The 20,508-nt window shown below is 42.0% G+C and overlaps 3 protein-coding genes across 4 annotated transcripts; all 3 read left to right on the top strand.

Annotated features, from left to right (window-relative positions):
- The first annotated feature begins 1,646 nt into the window (after positions 1-1,646).
- Positions 1,647-10,842, top strand: maea (macrophage erythroblast attacher, E3 ubiquitin ligase). 2 transcript variants are annotated; one of them, XR_012957339.1, is made up of 9 exons: positions 1,647-1,776; positions 4,700-4,882; positions 6,004-6,207; positions 6,468-6,590; positions 7,016-7,092; positions 7,188-7,296; positions 8,219-8,352; positions 8,648-8,839; positions 8,943-10,842. XR_012957339.1 is itself a non-coding variant. In XM_076103206.1 (9 exons), the coding sequence occupies exons 1-9, from the start codon at positions 1,708-1,710 to the stop codon at positions 9,036-9,038; spliced, it is 1,191 nt and encodes a 396-aa protein (XP_075959321.1). In that variant the 5' UTR covers positions 1,647-1,707; the 3' UTR covers positions 9,039-10,842. The 2 variants fall into 2 exon arrangements, 1 of the variants encoding a protein (XP_075959321.1); XM_076103206.1 differs by having other exon boundaries at positions 8,644-8,839.
- Positions 10,843-12,219: 1,377 nt separating this feature from the next.
- Positions 12,220-13,964, top strand: LOC142962620 (heterogeneous nuclear ribonucleoprotein A0-like). Its single transcript, XM_076103207.1, has one exon. It carries the CDS (start codon positions 12,280-12,282, stop codon positions 13,216-13,218), a length of 939 nt encoding a protein of 312 aa, XP_075959322.1. The 5' UTR covers positions 12,220-12,279; the 3' UTR covers positions 13,219-13,964.
- Positions 13,965-14,106: 142 nt separating this feature from the next.
- Positions 14,107-20,479, top strand: LOC142962621 (heterogeneous nuclear ribonucleoprotein A0-like). Its single transcript, XM_076103208.1, has 2 exons — positions 14,107-14,837; positions 18,707-20,479. Exon 2 carries the CDS (start codon positions 18,923-18,925, stop codon positions 19,850-19,852), a length of 930 nt encoding a protein of 309 aa, XP_075959323.1. The 5' UTR covers positions 14,107-14,837; positions 18,707-18,922; the 3' UTR covers positions 19,853-20,479.
- The last annotated feature ends 29 nt before the right edge of the window (positions 20,480-20,508 follow it).

Here is a 20,508-nt window from a genome sequence, read left to right as displayed (position 1 = left end):
AATAGAGACTAATAGCTTCTTTATAGATTCAATAAATTTCACCAACATTCAACATCCGCTCTGTGTGAAATCCATCATAAAAGATGCAGAAATACCCATTTCTCCACCAATTTATTCATCATCATAATAATAATAATAATCCTTCTGTCACACAAACAAAGAAACACACATTCATACAGTCGCACACAAGCAAAGCCTTCATACAGTGAGTACACACATGCCCCATTACTTGGCTCAGCACAGAGTTTTATCTCCTCGAAACCAGAACACACAGCAGAGCCCAGCTGTGAGCACAGCCGCTGCTATCACATGAACACACACCCTTTTACACACATAGACACTCACACATACTACACACATGCTACACACAGGAAGCACTCGATACGGGGGCCAGAAATACATCACAAACCTTGCATCACCTTCCTCTCTGTGTGTCCACTGTTCCACTTTGTTCCTAAACTGGGTGGGGGTGGGGCATGCAGTAGATTATGGGCCAATTGTGAGCCATTAGAGCTTGAGCCAGCCAATCAGCAAAGTGCAGCACTGGACAGCAGCCAATGGCAATATGTTCACCACGGTGTGGGGGGTTATTCTCTCACTCGCACAGAAAAAGACATGTGATCATGATATGGAACGGGTGATTGTTTCTATGTAATGAAAAAGATACCTATACTACAGATGGTTGAAAAGTATAATTCCTATTCTACGTTTTATGATTCTAAGGTGACATCTTCAATATGTATTGTATCTGTGTGTGTTACTTATCTATGACTTCAAACAATTAATATGTGATTATTAGTTAGCAAAGTAGGAAAGGAATCTTGTCTTAAAATAAAGTTTATAAATGTAATTATTGACACAGCTCAAACTCACCTCTGCTTGTGGTGCAAATGCAGCCCTAAAGAATAAAAGAAAACATGTTGCATGATGCTGACCCATTCATTTGTTCATTATTTACTGCAGTCTTGGATTTAATTACAGAAACATTTAACAGTCTGGACTGCATTATTTAAGCATAATGATAATTATTGAGCCTTTTCTGGGGACTATGACACTTTACACATATGGAGGTAGACAAAAAACTAATAACAGAAAACAGGAATTAAAATTATGAATTGAAATGAGTGTGCGGGTAAGATTGCTAGTTGTCTCTCAACTCATGAGCCAGTGTGGACAAGAGGTACATGAAGTGGTCAGCAGAAAAATGGAAATTCAATTCCTAGGAATTGACAACTGGACGAACTGCTTGTGAAATGTCCCCATGAAGAGCACGTGATGTGAAAGAGAGAGCCACTACAGCTAATAAACGCATCGCCTGGTGGTATTGTTTTAAGATAAGATAATCCTTTATTAGTCCCACAGCGGGGACATTTACAGGATTACAGCAGCATAGTGGATCGTGCAAGAGACATAATAAAAAACAAGATCAAAATAAGTACTCTAAATAACTAAATAAGTAATAAAACAGCAAAGAATATTAAAAAAGTAAAAAATCCATAATTGTCTGCAACTCTTGCATTGAATAAATAAAATGCTTAATCTCGTTTTTAAACAGGGATTTGCTACTTGAGATAAGAAGAGCACAAATCTTCATGAGAGTCAGTATCGACACCGTGCCACCAGGTGGCGGTAGTGAGCACTGATGCCATTCTGAGCTCACAGAGAAAAAAAAACACAAACAACCACTAGAAAACCAGAAAAACCAAGATGGCGGTGCAAGAGACAGCATCTCAACTGTCGATGGCTCTCAAAGTCCAAGAATATCCCACCCTGAAGGTAAAAGAAAACCGAAACGCTCATATATTAATCCCCTAACGATTCTAGTGTGTCCACAACACACGATGCATTCAATGGTATTTGGAAAAATGGGGATTATTAGTTAATTTGATAGCGAGACCAGCGGACTTGACAGGGAGGCTAATGTTAGCTGGGCTAGCTTAGCCAGGTAGCAGCGCCCACTAACCACCTGTGTTTGATGAGCCATATTAAAGATAAAGCAGTTTGATGAATACAAAATAGCTGGTGGCTAGTTAGCCGGCTATATGCTGCCCTCATTGGTACTTATTATCGACGTCAAGTCAGCCATAGGCCCTCAGAGCTGTTAGCTTAACGATAAGCCTGTTTATTACAGAATGGTCCGTTAAAACAATAGCCATCACCACTGACACAGAACGTGTTACCACGTGGTTTCTCACCCAATCAATAACCAAAGCACGACGTCAAATAAACTGCTTGCTTTGGCGTTGAGTGGCCTGCTAAGCTAGTTTTGCTATGTGGTGGAAAACCAGCATTAGGCCACCAAAAAGAGGATAAAGCCTACCAGATAAACGTAACGTCGAGCATGCAAATTCTAGCTGGGCTGGAGGATGGATCGGTTGGAGGTGGAGAGAGCGCAATGTCATCAGATCTCTGCTTGCTGCCTCTCTCTGCACTTCAAAATGGCCAGCGAGAGAAATCACAGCCTTGCTGCCGCACACACACACACACACACACACTACTGTTCCTCCTCCATTCCACATCCACACAACGTTACTGCGACACCACGAGCTGAAACAAGTCCGGGCTGCTCCTCTGTCGTCGTATTTTTTAAAAAAAAGCACGTTTGTGAGTAGCAATGTATTGACAGCTTTTGTGGCAACTAATTGCATGGCGTTGCCATGATGCATGTAAACGTGTCGTTGGCAGTGTTGAGTCCAAAGCATGGCTGTGGTTTTGGGGGGGATGTGTGTGTGTCTTTGGCTTGGATGCTGCAGTAAGGATGATGGGCACCATTTTAAGACAGGAGTGATGGTTGTAATTGGTATCAAATGGGAGTCTTCAGTGTTGATTACAGTTATGGATAATAAAATCACAACGGTGCCTGACACAGACACTGAGTAATCTGCATTACCAAACACATATGTTGGATATTATGTGCTTATTTATTTTTTATATATTTGGTATTTTTCAGTCGGGCCAAAGCAGGGCATACCTCAAGCATTCTTAAAGGAAATGATATATATATATATATATATAACTGTTACGTGCATCAGTGGAAAGGCTTTGTGACCAGTGGTTTGTTAAAGTACAAACCCATCACAGTGAGATGATGAGATAATGCTACAAAAAAATGTGTCTGTGTTAGAGGTACGTCCAAATCACCTAATTTAATGATTTTAGTTATTCTGATTGTCGTTAATGAGTATTGTGCTCTGCCTGTAGTGGGCTTGTAGCTGTCTCTGGAGCCGCCTCCCAGCCAATCATGACGGGCAACCACTCGCACAGTGTCGGCCTCGCTAACACTGTAATGTAAAAGCTGTCTGAAATGTGCTCATGGCTGATTTACATGACATCTGTCAAGTACACCATGGCTGTATGGAAAAGAGTAATCTTTATACAATATCTAAGATCTAGTAGCCAATCATTTCCAAAAAGGTAATATTTGTAAACTAATGTTTTCTTTTAACATCTCCTGTTGAAACTATCTAACTAACTTGGGGAAAAGGCCAAAATAATGTAAAGCTGTATATGTTGTGATGTAGTACATATTCTGGAAATTCATGAGAAACGTCTTTGAAGATAAAATATCCAGGTTTGAATGCCTGTTTAGGGTTATCCAGTGAATGTAATACCTGGGAAATAACGTTATGTGCATGAATTTGCTGCATTTCTTTCCTTATACATAGGGTATACATAGTTATTATACATAATATGTGTACTGAATTGTTATTTAGGAAAATATCGGTATCCAATATCAGATCAGCCCATTGCTGCCGATACCAGATCCAGCAATTTGATAACGTACTTATACCGTACATAATACTATAACTGTCAAATACACAGTTACTTCAGTAGAGATTGTAACACAATCATCTCTGTGGTCTAGTTCCAAGACGTTGCTGCTGAACCTTGTTTGTTTGCATACACTGGGAATTGTTTGCATGATTTATGAATTGATTAGTCTTTCTCTACATCTTGCTGTAATCATCAGCATCGACTGTAGACCCTGGTCTGGATGGAGCCCTCGGGGGGGGGGGGGGGGACATTTCTATAGACTGACGTAAAGCCAGTGCTTTGTTCATCTCTTCCCTCTCATACCGATTCCTGACACATACCTGAGCAGAATAAGACCCGTGTTTCTTTCATCTGGACACTAATGAATATTTACTAGTGCATACTAAACTGTTCTTTGGTTCACGGAAATATCTGAATCATAGGGCACGCTTGCATAGTTTTCCTCTCCGTTAGTGACCTGTGAAATGAACTTGGCTCTAACTTGAAAGAAACAAAATCCTTGTAATGGATCAAAGCGCTCCTTTTGTGCTTTTTACACAATATCTCAGTGAAGGAACCACAACAGTCCAATTAATCGGGTTCACAGGTATCAGCTTGTATTGTGATAACAGAGCAAAGCGCTGTTTGATTTGATCATAGATAAGTCTTATTTTGTTGGATACAGGTCATTTTCTACCCTCACTGTGTTTTCTTTTCGTAGATGTCACAATCTAATTCTATCTGACTTTTTTTCTACATTTATTACAGCCAAACATTAGACTTTTTAGCGCAGCTATTCAAAGAACCATCTTCCTTTTGCAAAATATAAACCATAATCCGCTAGATGTAATCGTGTGCACTGAGTGACAGGCTTGCTCTTTGCCACCGCTAAGTCTAAAATGCCTGATGCACAGAGGTAACTAGCCCCTTGTGTTTGTCGTTGCAGGTGCCGTACGAGACTCTGAACAAACGTTTCAGGGCGGCTCAGAAGAACATCGACCGGGAGACGAGTCACGTGACGATGGTCGTCGCCGAGCTGGAGAAGACGCTGAGCAGCTTCCCGGTGGTGGACTCTGTGGTGTCACTGCTGGATGGTGTGGTGGAGAAACTCAGCGCCCTGAAGAGGAAGGTCAGAGATACAGATGCACACAAACACACACTTTCATACTGCAGTCTCCTCTCTATCCACTTCCAGGAAGTGTTTTTATCTACAGATTAAAAATTAGTTGTCCAGTAAAAGCGCTTGAACAAAATAGTGATTACAGAGAAAATCTGACGTTGGTTAAACGTAGCAAGTGCAGCTATGTATGTGGAAGGTTTATCACAACAATCATGTCTGTTTACTCTGTTGGTACTACGCTTTAAGACCGGGTTTTTGAATCGTACTAGTGTCATTGACCCCGGTACTTACTCCACCAGCGGTATCTGGTCTACAAACACAGTCTCCCCTCAGCGAAAGCAAACTGTTCAACGCCACATTACGCGCCCCTGGTGACAAAAGCACATTACTGTGGCTTTGGTCTTCTTTATGTGGATTGTGTTTTCAGCGGTGGAATGTTGCCCGGCTGGTACTTCTGTCGAGCCTTTTCTAAAACGACACACGGCAAGTGATCCAAACACACTTCTGCAGTTCTGTTTTTCTCCTTTGTGCCAACATGTTGTTCAGCAGGTACTTTGTGGCATAGTATACACCTTGTGTTGATAGATACTAGATACTACACTAGGGGCCCGGTTGTCACTTTCCTCCAAACATGTTGGGCCAAATCTGGTCCCTCTGGTGCAGAGAAAAGTAGTCCAAAAGTCAAGAGTGAAATTTGAAAGGGAGAGTTTAGTTCAAGGAGATTTAATGAGAGAAGACAAAGCAAAGCAATTTTATTTTGAAGCCTAATCTAAAATGGTGGTGTTCATGGAACAGTGCACATAGGAATGCAATCACGTACTGTACAATGTAATCACTGTTTACTTGCTTCTATGTCACTTGAGAAAGGCTCAGAGTTTTCTTGTGATTTTCAGTGTTTCTTCCTGTTCAAAGATGAGCTTTGTTACATAAAATGTAATAAAACTCTGTTTGGTTAATTAAATCTGAAAAGAAATCCTTCTTTCAGATAATGCAGCAGTGCCAAGAATGGATACTTATTGCCCGTCAATTTAAAAGTTTTTGTCCTGATGCATGTTCAGCTTTTTGTAGATATCTTGATCATTGTTATGTGTGTGCGTGTGTGTGTGTGTGTGTGTGCGTCTGTCCTGCAGGCTGCAGAGTCCATCCAAGCGGAGGACGAGAGCGCCAAGCTGTGTAAGCGTCGCATCGAGCACTTGAAGGAGCACAGCAGCGACCAGCCGGCCTCAGTCAACCTGTGGAAGAAGAAGCGCATGGACCGAATGATGGTGGAGCATCTGCTGCGCTGCGGCTATTACAACACAGCTGTTAAACTGGCCAGACAGAGCGGTATAGAGGTGATTGTCTGTGTGTCAATGATCCGTTTTGTCTCACGGTCATTCAGAAGACTCCCGAGTTCTTTGAGTTCAGTCAGTTTAACACATTTATTGTGTGTTTTGTGTCATCCTGATACCTGAACATTTGTGCTTTTTGATGCGTTAATTGATCTGTTGTTTACCACTTGTTTCTGAACCTGTGCTACCATGAACCACCACATTCTTTTGTTCTTCCGATGCCCTTCTTCCCTCTCCATACATCCACTCTCCTGTATGTTTAGGACCTGGTCAACATTGAGATGTTTCTCACAGCTAAGGAGGTGGAGGAGTCTCTAGAGAGGCAGGAGACGGCCACTTGCCTAGCCTGGTGCCACGACAATAAGTCCCGCCTGCGCAAGATGAAGGTAGTCAGATATTTACCTCAGGAATCAAAGACTAATACTGAAAGCCCGTAACAATAATCTGCACTGTTTGTGCTCAGAAACTGTTACTTTGTTTGGTGAGTCCAAGTTTGAGATGCTGAGATGTTCGGGGAAATATAATTTGAGAATTGTTGGTCTAGTTTCGCTCCAGTTCACTGCCAAATGAAGATATGTTTTTGTTCCAGCTGTTACTTATAACTTCTACCAGCTGTTACAAAAACCCTTTTGGGTGATAAAAGATTGAAAGGGAATCTTGAGACTCTACCAGCACTGCAGGAGTTTTATGAAAGAGCTCAGCTTTCTCCCTGCTCTGCTCTAACGGTTCATTACGGGCAAAGTGAGAACTATGAGGATTTGGCAGCACTTCAGTGGTTTGAACTCACTGGCGTCGTCTGTTTCTTTGGCAGAGTTGTCTTGAGTTCAGCCTGAGAATCCAGGAGTTCATCGAGCTCATCAGACAAAACAAACGCATGGATGCAGTCAGGTAACACACACATTTAACTCTCTTACCTTCCTTTTTTAAACGAACATCACATCCCCCCCACTGATCTTCCTCTGGTGTGTCTCTGTGTGTCTCAGACATGCAAGGAAGCACTTCAGCCAAGCGGAGGGTGGACAGTTGGATGAGGTTCGGCAGGTGATGGGCATGCTGGCCTTCCCATCAGACACGCACATCTCTCCATACAAGGTGACACCTTCAGTCTTTCCTGCTATACATATGTATATAAGATTGCATTTGATCACACACACACACACATGTTGTATTCTCTATATTAGGGTATACTCGTTTGAGCTAATTCACAGCAACAACTGATGAATCAGAAACATAACAGATGCTTGTTCACTGGCATCAACTTTATTCATATTAATAATAATACAGTGTGGAACTGTATGGAGACCAGAGCCGCCACTAGAGGGCCTCTGTTGCCTTCTAAAGAATAATCTCAACTCCCCCTTGAGCTAGTTTTAGCTTTCAATAGCAGTGTTGTTATTTTTAAAATCCTCAAAGAAGCAGACTTGTATATGAGGCACCACAACAACAAGGCTCAAAAAGCGTTTAGCCTTTTTCTGCAAGCAGAGAGGATGTAAACGTAAAGTCACTTATGAATTTAATCGGGTTTAATGAAAATGGTGCCACCGTTGTTCACAGCTGAACAAATGCATGTAGCTGTAACTTAATCTAGATAACAGCATTTACATTATAACTGATGTCTTTGTTGTGAGAACACTTTGGGAAGCAGAGAGCCGTTAATCACAGTTTGTTCAAAACAAACAATCCAAATCTGGAGTTATTCAGGTTGTCAAGTATACTATGCTTATAAGCAAAACATTCTGGTCTCCATTGTCTTTATCGTGATGTTGTGGGACATTATATCTAAAGTCTAAAATCAGAAACTACCCTGATGTTGTTTCCGGAGCACCGGTAAGAGACACACTGAACACTGATTACTCCCAGTGGACGCAATGTAGTTAACAATGTGTGTATAGGAAACAAAATAGCATGTTGGTGTTGAGTTGTGTGACACTGAGTTCTGGGTCTGAAGTCTTGAACTGGCTGTCGGTGTAAAACTCTCTCTGTCTTCCGTCTCTTGTTCTTTCTGTTCCATCAGGATCTTTTGGATCCAGCCCGCTGGAAGATGCTGATCCAGCAGTTCCGATATGATAACTACAGACTGCACCAGCTGGGAAACAACTCTGTGTTCACTATCACCCTCCAGGCGGGTCTGTCTGCCATCAAGACGCCGTATCCTACCATAGTTTGTTTCCCACGATAAGTTGCATCTGAAAAACTAAATTGTGAAAATTGTCAGAAGATTTAAGTCTATCAAATGAGGTCTTGATCACACATCACTTTTACTCTTCTTCTCTTTGCTCCTACTGTCTAATGAAGGTAAAAATACGACCTCAAAGCTAGAAACGAAAAACCTTTGTGAGTGGATTATTCTTTCCACTGACGCTGTCCGCTGTGAGACCCACAATAACATCACACATTGAGAAATTCACATATTTTCCTGAACCTCCATGCCTCTTCCAGTCAGTGCTACAAGGAGGACGGTACCTCAAAGAACCCAGACTGCCCAGTGTGCAGTAAATCCCTCAACAAGTTGGCCCAACCGCTACCCATGGCCCACTGCGCCAACTCCAGACTAGTCTGTAAGATCTCTGGGGAGGTCATGAATGAAAACAACCCTCCCATGATGCTGCCTAATGGATACGTCTACGGCTATAATGTGAGTAATCCAAGAGTACTAGTATTATATACTTTAAAACGCAGTACAGAAGAAAGAAAAAGTCCTCTAAACGTTTGTTGTTTGTGCTCGTTATCTCTTCCAGTCCCTTCTGTCCATCCGCCAAGATGACAAAGTGGTGTGTCCCAGAACCAAAGAAGTCTTCAACTTCTCTCAGGCTGAGAAGGTCTACATCATGTGATCACTCAGATGACCCGTCTGAGTATTACCACCATCAAATACGGCCCCGTCATCCATCCCATGTGACCAGGCCTACTCGGAGAGCCACACCGTGGAGCTGTGATCCAGTGCCCCCCCCCCCCCCCCCCCCCCTCACAGACACACCCGGCATTTCCCCACAACCCCCCCTCTCCCAAAACACGATCTGGCGCAAGTTCACCAGTTCCCTTCCCCCCTCCCGTTTTACTACACACAAACTGGGATCCTCTCCTTTGAGACTCTGGTTTTAGATGTGGCTAAAGAACACGAAGTTGATCTGATCTATTCAAGCACAGCGACTATCAACAGTTTCTAAAAGGTCCACGAGTTGAAGTTTAGAGACTACAGTAAAGGACTTGATGGGGTGGGAAAAACTGCTCGGTAGTTATTTGATTTTATTACAACAAATAAAAACCTGTTGAGGTTACTTTGACTTTTCACTAGTGGTGTTCCTTTGTTACTAAAGAAAAAAACATGTGCAGGACTGTGTTAAACTCACTCCATTCACCAGATTAACACATGAGATTTGGGCCTTTTTCAAGGCAAACATGGCTGGCCTCCTGGTCATGTGGTAGCATTTCATTCTGTGATGCATGCTGTTGACATCCTTTGTCTTCTGGCCATGTTTTCAGTGGGTTGGTGGGGGGGGGGGGGGGTATATGTTAAAAGGCTCCTGTTTACGGCCTACCTTTTTTTGCATTTCATCCCCCTTGGTCGTGAAAACGGAGCCTGATTCGGGCCGCTGTTGGCTCCTTTTCAAATGTAAATATTAGATGGGAATTGATCATCCTCATGTTTAAGTTCAGGAGTTTTGGGGACAAGTAACAACAATGAAGATTATCCTTTTACCAAGATGCTCTGTGAACTGAACAAGTCTTTTCTTGGGTGTTGTAAACCTGATATAGCCGACAGTATCCTCAAGTTGACTCATCTTTGAGGACGCTGGTAATATTAATTGTGCTGTATTTACTTCCATAATGAAAATTACGCAATATTCAAACAAGACAACCATCTCAAATGTGTTTTTTATTTTTTATTATTGAACAAATTGTCTTCCTTTTTTGTGTTTGAGGTTTGCAGTTCTCCAATTTCTCTTTTTTTTTTTCTTCAACTAAATGAGAGTACATATCGGTGAATTTAGGATATTTATTCTGTTTAAAGATGAGGCCCTGGCTGCTTTTTATTTAATCAAACATTGCTCAAATAGTTTTAATTCCTTAACACATTTTCCAACAATGAAGACAATAAAGGGAAAGACGGTGCTGATATTTGTTCAGCCTTGTGCTCTACGGAGAGGTACACATACTGCTAACACTACTAGTTCAATGCACACACAGTACCTGCCTTTATTTGAATATAAGGCATTAAGAGGCCGGATCAAAACCTTGACTAGACTGCTGGTAGGACAATCCTGCCTTTTCATGACTCATCCTCTATGACTTTGAAACCCTACTGGAGAAGATAGATGGACGAGGAGTGTGATTAGAACAAATCTGGACTTCAGTGACAACAAATGACCCTCAAATTGTAAAAAATGTAACCCTAAACAGCCACACTAAGCAGTCCAACAAAAAAAAAAATGCAGTTTTATGTTAGACATGATCAATCTGTGGTCATTCATTTCTTCCATGTGTTGTTTATTGACAAACCAAAAGTTGCCTCATTTGTGTCCATAAATGATTTGGAAGTGTATCTGTAAAGACACAGACTGTCCTGTGTATTTGTGTCGGTAGAATAGATAAAGGGATTGTTTCATGAGCAATATGCCTCATAAAGATTTCAGTGAACTTTTGATTTCAGTGTTTCATTATTTGCCGCATCTACTTTGTTCCGTGGGCTCCAACATTAGCGTTGCCATAAACCCAGGTAGGTGTGACGAGATTAACGACTCACCGCAACTCTGTTGACATGGAAATGTGACCTGTGTCTTTCACCTGAAACTGCAGCTCCGTGGTCGGAGGGGGTCAGTGTTCTGTGTAGGCGGTTGTTGGTCTAGCAGTAAAATAAACATGCTTACAGGTTTATTGTAGTGTTGATCTCCATGAGCACAAAACAACTAGACAAATGTGACAAGATTTGGAAGCACACTTGATTTTGTGGGCTTTCACTGCTCTTTCTAGAATCCACAATCTGTAAATAAAAACTAAACCTTGATTTTGATGATAAATCGGCCTCCAGTAAGCTTGTTTTGTGTGCTCTTGCATGGAAATTTTGTTTTTTGGGGGGCTGCAAGAAACTTAATATAATTTATGTTATAGAGCATTCTATAAATTCAAGGATTCATTATCAAATCCAAGAAATGAGTAAGACAAATGCCCAAAACTAGTTTATAGAGCCCAATGTAACATCTTAAAACCCAACAGCCCAAAACCCCAGAATATTAAAATTACAGTAACATAAACGGATAAACAAATCCCCAAATGTAACTATTGGTTGATGAACAAAAATGGACAATTAATTGCGTATTGATTGACTACTTAATTATTACAGAAGTGGAGTGTTTTACCTCTAGATTTTTAATTTCAAACACAAGTAAGAGGTTTCATGTTGAATTAGCAGAAACTTTTTTTAAATTTTTCCCTTTCTCTCACTGCTATAAACTTCCACTTAAATTAAAATATTTTAACCCAGTTCACTAAAGTGCAGTTATGGAGCTCTTGCACTAACTAGGCTGCTATTGCTGATAAATTATGAAGTATATTTTTGTGATATAGCCTAATTTCACTCACACGGGGTACCACATTTCATTTTTGGTTAATGTAGTTTTGTTTTAAACCCATGAACTCAATATGAACATATTCAGTTGCCCAAGAAGATCATTTTATTAACTGGGCCTTATGATTTGGGAGCTTCGCGTATTACAGTTCCAAAATGTAGCTTTTTGTTTGTCTTTTTATTAGCATTTATAAATATTAGCACGACAGCATTTGATCGATGCATTTTGACATAAACCGTCATAATACTACAACGTTATTTTTTCTTTAGCATGCCGTAGTATTGTTAATTTTTTTAGTAACTTAAATTCAGTGTTTTTATACGTTTTAATGGAAGCATCTGTCGTCTTTTGTCCCACAATAGAACGAGTAGCGGACCGGAAGAGGTGTTACATATTATCAAGCGCGTGTCTGACGTCACAAGCGTCCGGTATAAATACGGCTGCGTTCATCCGCCTCCACCATTTTGAGCTTAACACATCTTCTGACTAAATCCTAGTTATTTCAACAATGACTGACCAGCTTTGCAAACTTTTTGTCGGCGGTCTAAACGTCGACACCGACGACGATGGCCTGCGGAAGCACTTCGAGCAGTACGGCTCCCTCACCGACTGCGTCGTCGTCGTGAACAAGCAGCTGCAGCGGTCCCGCTGTTTCGGCTTCGTGACCTACTCCTCGCCGGAGGAGGCTGACGCAGCAATGGCGGCTAGGCCTCACACCGTCGACGGCAACGCGGTCGAGGTGAAGCGGGCCGTGGCGCGAGAAGACGCCAACAAGCCCGAGGCCCTCGCCAAGGTGAAGAAGATCTTCGTCGGCGGCCTGAAGGACGACATCGAAGAGGAGCATCTGAGTGAGTACTTCTCACAGTATGGCGAAATCGAGAAGGCCGAAGTCATCTCGGAGAAGGAGACCGGAAAGAAGCGAGGCTTCGGCTTTGTTTACTTCACCGACCACGACGCGGCAGACAAAGCCGTCGTTGTGAAGTTCCACACGGTCAACGGACACAAGGTCGAAGTGAAGAAAGCCCTGACCAAGCAGGAGATGCAGGCGGCCGGCAGAACCGGCATGTCGCCGAGAGGCAGTAGGGGCGGTAGGGGCATGAGGGGAAATCAAAATGGCTACGGCAGGGAATACGGCGGAGGCTACAACTACGGAAATGGCGGAGGCTACAACGGTGGTGGAGGCGGCGGTGGCGGCTACGGTGGCTACGGAGCGCCATATGGCGGTGGTTACGCAGACCAGAGCAGTGGCTACGGAGGTGGAAACGGCTACAACGAGTTTGGCAGCGGCTACGGCCAGCATTCTTCTGGTTACGGTCCCATGAAAGGGCCTCCCTTCGGCGGCCAGAGGAGCGCTGCTCCCTACAACAGAGGAGGCGGCGGCGGAGGTGGCGGCGGCGGTTACCCACGTGGCGGCGGCGGTGGCTATGGTGGTGGCGGCGGCTACTAACAACGTCAAATCAACACAAAATTGCCCCTCCAGCCAGGATTTGGACGCCAAAAATCTAATCTAAGGGCAGAGATTACGGACACAGAGACAACCCCCTAATCACCAGACCTCAAAAACCCAAACAGGTAGGAAGGTCACTTCCCAGAAAAACCTGATAATAACGAGCAGAAGTTTGCCGTTCAACTAGGACACATTTAAAAAAAAATGAAGAATAAAAACAGTGATCCCTTTTTTTTATTATGTAACGTTATACCCACGCAGACGCGTGTTAGCTGTCGTTTAGAGTTATGGATATTTTTTATTTGCGTTCACACGTTGTTTCTTTTTGCAAATTTCGATGTAGGATTGTTGCTGATTTTCCTAATATTTGCATTTTAAGCAATTAAAGGTTCGTTTTTTTTTGTGTTCTTGAGTAAACTTAGTGTGATTTTCAATGTATGAGGATGAGAAAGCATGTTTTTTGTGGTAATGGATTTCATAGCTTTGTTATACTGATAAACAACTTGTATCTTACTTGGGGTCACAAAGGCGGGAACGTGATACTGCAGGATCCAGTTTCCTTGTTTCCTCTCCTCTTCCTCACTCATAGTGAATAGTTTCGGTATATTGTTCTTTTCTCATTTACCTGTAGCAATATCTAATGTATATTGTATACTTTCATGTCTGGAGAACACAACCTACTGTTAACAAAACACTTTTTGGTATGCTTATGTATGTTCATTTTAAATAAAACGTTATACCACTTAGCTTAGTTTACTTTACTTATTTAACCCAGGCTTCCTCAAGTTCATCCACAGGTTTATAAGTTACATGGCATCCCACAGTTTACCCCCTTACTCTCAGGTGGGTGATAATCATTGTAGTCTACCCACAGCCATTGCATGTAGGCTTTGTAGGGTTTGAATTTGTTTTTAAACTTAATGTGGTTTGCTAATATTTCTTTACATATTGTTCCTTTGAATACATATTTATATGTGGACATATTTATCTTTGATTATTCCTACTTCCTATTAGGTGTTCTTACTCGTATTCCAGTATGCTTTCCCAGCCATAATAGCCGTAGCAGTTTGTTTGTAGGCTACATCAGGACCCTGTTGATTACCTGGGGTCGATTGTGATAGGAGTCTGAAATATCTCTTTAGGATATCCACATCCAGCAAACTAGGTATGTAAATCAACCTGTCTTCACTCTGTGTTGGTCAACAATGTATGGAATATCTTGGTGCACAGGTGTGCCATTATTTAATCTAAAAAAAAAAAAACGTAAGTGACACTATAATCATAGCTCAATGCGTCTTTAAATAGCTAATCTTAAAATATAAAAAACAAACTGGGGGGAGGGGCTACTTGATTTGGACTTTTAAGTGAACTTTTAAGTGGGTGGAAGGGGACCCAACATGTTCCACCAGTAAATGAAACAATGGAACGAGTAAATTGGTGTCTCTTCCAATAAAAACGTTTCTCTGTCCAGTTTCTCACTCTTGCTTCTCTCCCCCATCTTCTCCAGGTTGCTACGGTAACCTGGGCACGAGGACATCACCCCCCCGAAAAAAAAACGATGGGGTGTGTCTCCACGCCGCCGGGGGTACCGGAGAGCGGCTGTGCCTTCTCCCCCTCAGGTGAAGTCCCAAGTTTTCACAAAGGATTGTCCCAGTGTGTTTTTTTTAAATGCGTTTCAAAGAGTCTCGCGCTTTTATTCTGAAAAGGTTTTTATTTGATGGTTTTTATTCTGAAAAGCTTGTGACTTGATGGGTTTTATTCTGAAAAGCTTGTGACTTTTGATCACACAGTGCCCCCAGTGCAATAGATGACCAGCACTGACTAGTATGACGGACCTGTGACGAGACTTCGAGTGATATGAAGGATTTTATTAATGCGTGGTTGCGGGTTAAAGTATTCTGTATTAAACATTAATAACTTTATATGATTAAAAGTCTTCTGTTTTCATTATTTGATCTTTTATTATTGGATTTATTTTAAGGACAATTTGCACTTCTGGGCACTGTGGGTTTCAAAATGTATTATAAATAAAATGGTTGTATTTTTCAATATTGGGAATGCCTAAGTAGTGGAGGTAAATATAAATGGCTGAAAATACATAAATACATGTTTAATTTGGCAACGTCACAGATATTTAGAGGTATTCTTTCCTCTTCTGTAGTACGGGTTAATGAAATGTGAAGGGCATTTACTACCATTCTGCATGTGGCCCTACAAATCCAATATAACCAGAGCCCGGAGGCTTAACACGTGCCTGTGTGAGGACTCGTTAAAAGACTAGAACAGTGATCTAAAGTCACATGTTCACACGGCCCCATGTGTTTCTGTTCAGTAACTCAATCGGGAAGTAAAAGCCCTGATGTGCAAGATACTGCACGTACACCTCAGGTTGGACTGCGTTAGCTCTGCCAATAAAACCAATTGTCAAACTATTTCTAGAATCCAACTTAACATTTTCATAAGTTCTGTTGGCTTAATGGATGTTTGCAGTAAGGTGCCAAGTACTGCTGTTCATTCCTCTGCAGCTTGATGCACAGTGCCTGTAAATGAACCGACTACATTACATGAGGCGTTGCAGAAAACCTGTAAGTTGGTCAGAAGTTGAGGCAACATGACCATTTATATCCTTTTAATACGCATTTGCATTGAACAGGTCCTGTGAAATACAAGACGTTAGCCTCACTTTTTAAAATTAAAAATAGTTTTATTGTCCGATTAATCACCTTTTAGGAAGAGGTGCATTTTTTTTTCCTCCACTTAAAAAAAATCGATGGCGATGGCGGACCATTGATCTGGTTTACTGTGAGGTTTGTCTGCTGGCAAAATCGTTTAGCAATACTTTTGTTAAAGTGTGCTGCTAATTGAGCAGCACAGATCACTACTTATGCGCTAAACCATGGCCACACAGATAAAGAAACATTTTAATGTTTTATTTATTGAGCTGAAGTAACCAGATGAGAGCTCAACATTAGACTCTTGATGAACAAACGATACATCTGACAGAAAAATCTTGCTTCCTCTATTTAGCAGCGGTGCCAAGACTGTAAGAACAGAACCAGTCAGACATTTTAAAGTGTTTTACATCTTGGCTGGAAGGATATTTAATAAAAGCACAATCTTAACACAAAACAAAGTCAATTACAGAAGTAATCCCTCAGTTTTGTAAAATTGGAAGAAAGTGCTGAGCTGATTCCTTTAACAAGTCCTGTCTGATGTACTGCGACGATTCAAGAGAGACGAGTTGATATTTTATGTAACAGAAATACGATGTACGTGATTCTTGACGTTGGCGACCGGAGTGTAAATTGTACTTTTGTTCTCTTACCTCTTTTTAGGATAATGGTGCTTGACGATTTCTGATCATCCCATAGGAAAAGGAAACCTCTGTTATGTTGGCCGTGCTTTTTATGAATCTACAATAAATTATATATTTTTATACACCAAGAGACTTGTTATGTTACTTCTTTACATTGAGGATAGTTTGGTTGAATGTCTCCCCTGATGATGCCCATCAGGATGAGGTTGTGAGCTGATGGTCACACCGATTATACGGATGAGGTTTGTGGAGGTGGTGACGCCAAAGATCTCAAGTTGGCGGATGTACTTGTTTCATTCAACCAGACTCCTAAAAGTTCTTCTGATCGGAGTGTTTCAGGACTTTGGAGTGCTATATATGTCCAATTCAATCCTTAAAGTGTTTGGTTATAAGTGACAGTTTTGGCTGGCCTGTGGTAAGACAAGTAAGGGATTTATAAAATTATTTTATGATGGGTGTCGCCTTCATGTGTCTCCCATTTACAGCCTCAATTACATGGCTTTTCCCCCCATATATATATATGTACATATATGCACAATTATTTAGTTTAAAATGAGCCATGTGCAGTTTCCCTGTAGTGTTAAGTCACCAATCGGCACTGTGTGTATGATTGAGGTCTAACAAATCTGTTAATGTGCTTTTCAAAGCCAGTTTAAAATCCTGCATTGTTTATATCAATGTTTACCAACTTGCCTTTTGTTGGCTCACCTGTAGGTGGTCAGTGGAGTAGTCTGAAACCATTAGCAGGAGACGGTATCTCAAACGAAACTGACCCCCACATAAAATAAACCGTGTTTGATAAGTCTGAAACTCCAGAGTACCTTTTTAAGTTTGTATAATTTGACTTGGGAGTCAGACACAATGATAAGGAGCCCTTGCAGCATTGAATTTACAACAAATGAAAAGAACAAACTTGATCTGGTTAAGAGTTTAATAAGTTTTCCCCAAAGCGATACTGCAGCTTTCCCTGGAAACAAGTCTGTAATAAAAAAAAAAAAAGCTGCAGAAACGACTAGTGGCAGCTAGTACTGTCTCAACAAGGGCGTGTTGCAACATGCATTAATCTTCATTGGAGAAGCCCTGCATAGTTTTTTCCAGCAGCATGGGGGGGAGGAGTCTGAGACAAATTTTACTTCCTGTAAAAAGACCGACTTCAGCTTACCTAAACCATACACTAAGCCCTTTGAGGCTGAAGTGGGTCAGTACTATTTATATATATTTAAATGCTGTTCACTCAGCGTGTTGATGCTTCATTTTCTATTCATGTTAAGACCAGTGTGACTAAACTAATGAATTATTAAGAGGACGTTAGGTTAACGTTGAAGCCCTCTGGTACTCTTTACTTAACTTCCATTTGTTCCTTACAAGTGTTTTTTAAGGGAGTTTGGACTAATCCCAATCAAAGGTCTAAGGACAGAGCGTGTTGTATGCTGTTCGAGTCTGATTTGTGATATTTGACTATACAATTTGGATTGAATTGATGTGTCAGAGTAATCTCAGAGCTGATATGATCACAACAATATATTTATTAACAAAGACAAGATTTGAAGACAGCCACTGAGTTGGACATGTTTAACACATACAGTAGTATGAAGAATTTTGATTTTGTGAAGTATCATATAGTATTGGTAAGGGTAAAAGCTCTGTGTGACCTCTTTTCTCTTTTCTGAAGCAATACATAAATAGCTCGAGGACATTATGTTAACATTTGCACTGGAAAATGTCCTTTTTCAGCCTTTGTCGGCATGTAAATGAAACCAGCTGAAATGAAAACAATATATATATATAATAAAATGTTAGATTATGCCACTGTGTAGATGACACACCAGCCTGTATATATTATAAACTATGTTTGAATACCCTTCAACTTGCATTTTTAATGGTTACTCTCAATTCAAAAATTATTATATTTTTCGTTATGTAGTAAAATGACGGTGTATTTAAAGAACATAGGGGATTTAACCATGATGGAAGCAGGATGGCTGTTTTAGTTAAGTATGCATCATCAATGCTGTGTTTTGTGGTGATACTATGTTTTGTGGTTGTACAGTACGAATGATATAAGAATAAGGTAATTAATCTGGATATTGCTTTTATTAGTGTGCTTTGTATTGTACTGGAGCATAACAAACGACCGCAAAGGTTTAAAATCACGCTTCCCTTTCTCCTCAGATAATTAAACCTTAGATTTCCGACACCCCTTGAAGGCGGCAGCAGCACGATTCTCATGCGAGCCAATGAGAGCGGTGATTTTTTCAAGATGACCAATCAGCGACGGGTACGTCTTACGAAACGGCAATATTTGTCAAACGGCCCGCCCCTGACGTTGCTCATTGAAGAAGAAGACGGACGGGCATCGGCATACCATCCAACTGACGAGATTCAATCATGTCTACCAAACTTTGTAAGCTGTTCGTCGGCGGACTGAACGTGGAGACCACGGAAGATGGCGTACGCAAGTATTTCGAGCAGTTTGGCACGCTCAACGACTGCGTGGTGGTCATGAACCAGCAGCTCGGCCGGTCCCGCTGTTTCGGCTTTATCACCTACTCGACTCCGCAGGAGGCCGACGCAGCAATGGCGGCTAACCCACATGTCGTCGAAGGCCACGACGTGGAGCTGAAAAGGGCCATAGCGCGAGAAGACGCCAATAATCCGGATATCCTCGCCAACGTTAAGAAGATTTTCGTCGGCGGCGTGAAGGACCACATCGAGGCGGACCACCTCACCGAGTACTTCTCCCAGTTCGGCGTGGTGGAGAAGGCCGAGATCATCTCCGACAAGCAGACCGGCAGGAAGCGAGGCTTCGGCTTTGTCTTCTTCGAGGATAACGACTCCGCCACCAAGGCGGTGCTTACTAAGTACCACACCATCAGCGGGAACAAGGTGGAGGTGAAGAAGGCTCTCACCAAGCAGGAGATGTCTACCGGTGGCCGCGGGAGAGGTCGAGGCCGGGGGATGCAGAGCTATGGCGGCGGGAGAGGTGGCGGCTACGGAGGCGGCGGCAGCTATGGAGGCGGCTACGGCTATGGCGGGGGTTACAACGGCGGTAGCGCCGGCTCTGGAGGATACGGTGGATACGGAGGCTACGAGGAGGGAGGATACGAAAACCCGATGGGGGGTGGCTACAGTAATGGTGACTTTGGGGATGGCTACGGACAGCAGTACTCCAGTTATGGTGCAGTGAAGACGGGCAACTATTCATACAGGAGCGGGGCTCCGTACAACAGAGGCGGCGGTGGTGGAGGAGGCTACGGTGGCCGGGGAGGTGGTGGTGGAGGAGGAGGAGGAGGAGGAGGATTCAGCGGTGGCTATTAGGGCCATTGCGGTGATCATGGGGGTAAATTCTGATTTACAGCGAACTTGAATTTACACACACACACACATGCATATAACACACATGCCCGGGTGAGGGGTCTTTGTTGCAGTGCCCATCACCCACACGGAATGAATGAGACTGTCCTGGATCCCATCTGTCCTCTTATTCCACACATTATGGACTTTACTACTAAGAATTGGGAATTGTTGAATTGTACTTTTGTTATGTTGGGATGGAAGGGGGGGGGGGGTACTTTCTTTGAAACCATTTGTAAAACAGTAATCAAATTTCAGTCACTGCTTCTCAAATTGAGTTTGTTTTTGTCTTGCAAACCAGCCAGATGTTGTCTGTTATTTTTGCATCATGAACTCAGGGTTTTAAGTGATGTTGGTGGGAAGCATGGGACTCTGGGATCCTAGAACACAAATCGTGACAACGTGTTTTTTTTGGGGGGGGGGGGGAGAAATGTCACGAGACTGTTTTTTGTTATCTGTAAATTTACATTTTTCCACCCGTCCCATTACAGGCTTTTTGTTTAGATTAAACTGTTTTTGAAATCCATGTGTTCAGTTCACCCTTATGTTTGATTCTGCTTTTATTAAAGTTTTTAATGTTTTGAAACTCTATCCGATCTCGCAGTCTTGATTCAAATCGT

The sequence above is a fragment of the Anarhichas minor genome, unplaced genomic scaffold (assembly GCF_050575085.1).
Source record: "Anarhichas minor isolate MPS153535 unplaced genomic scaffold, ASM5057508v1 ptg000028l, whole genome shotgun sequence".
NCBI classification, from domain to species: Eukaryota; Metazoa; Chordata; class Actinopteri; order Perciformes; family Anarhichadidae; genus Anarhichas; species Anarhichas minor.
The sequence above is the reverse complement of the archived record's forward strand: the minus strand, read 5'-3'. Positions and strand labels throughout refer to the sequence as shown.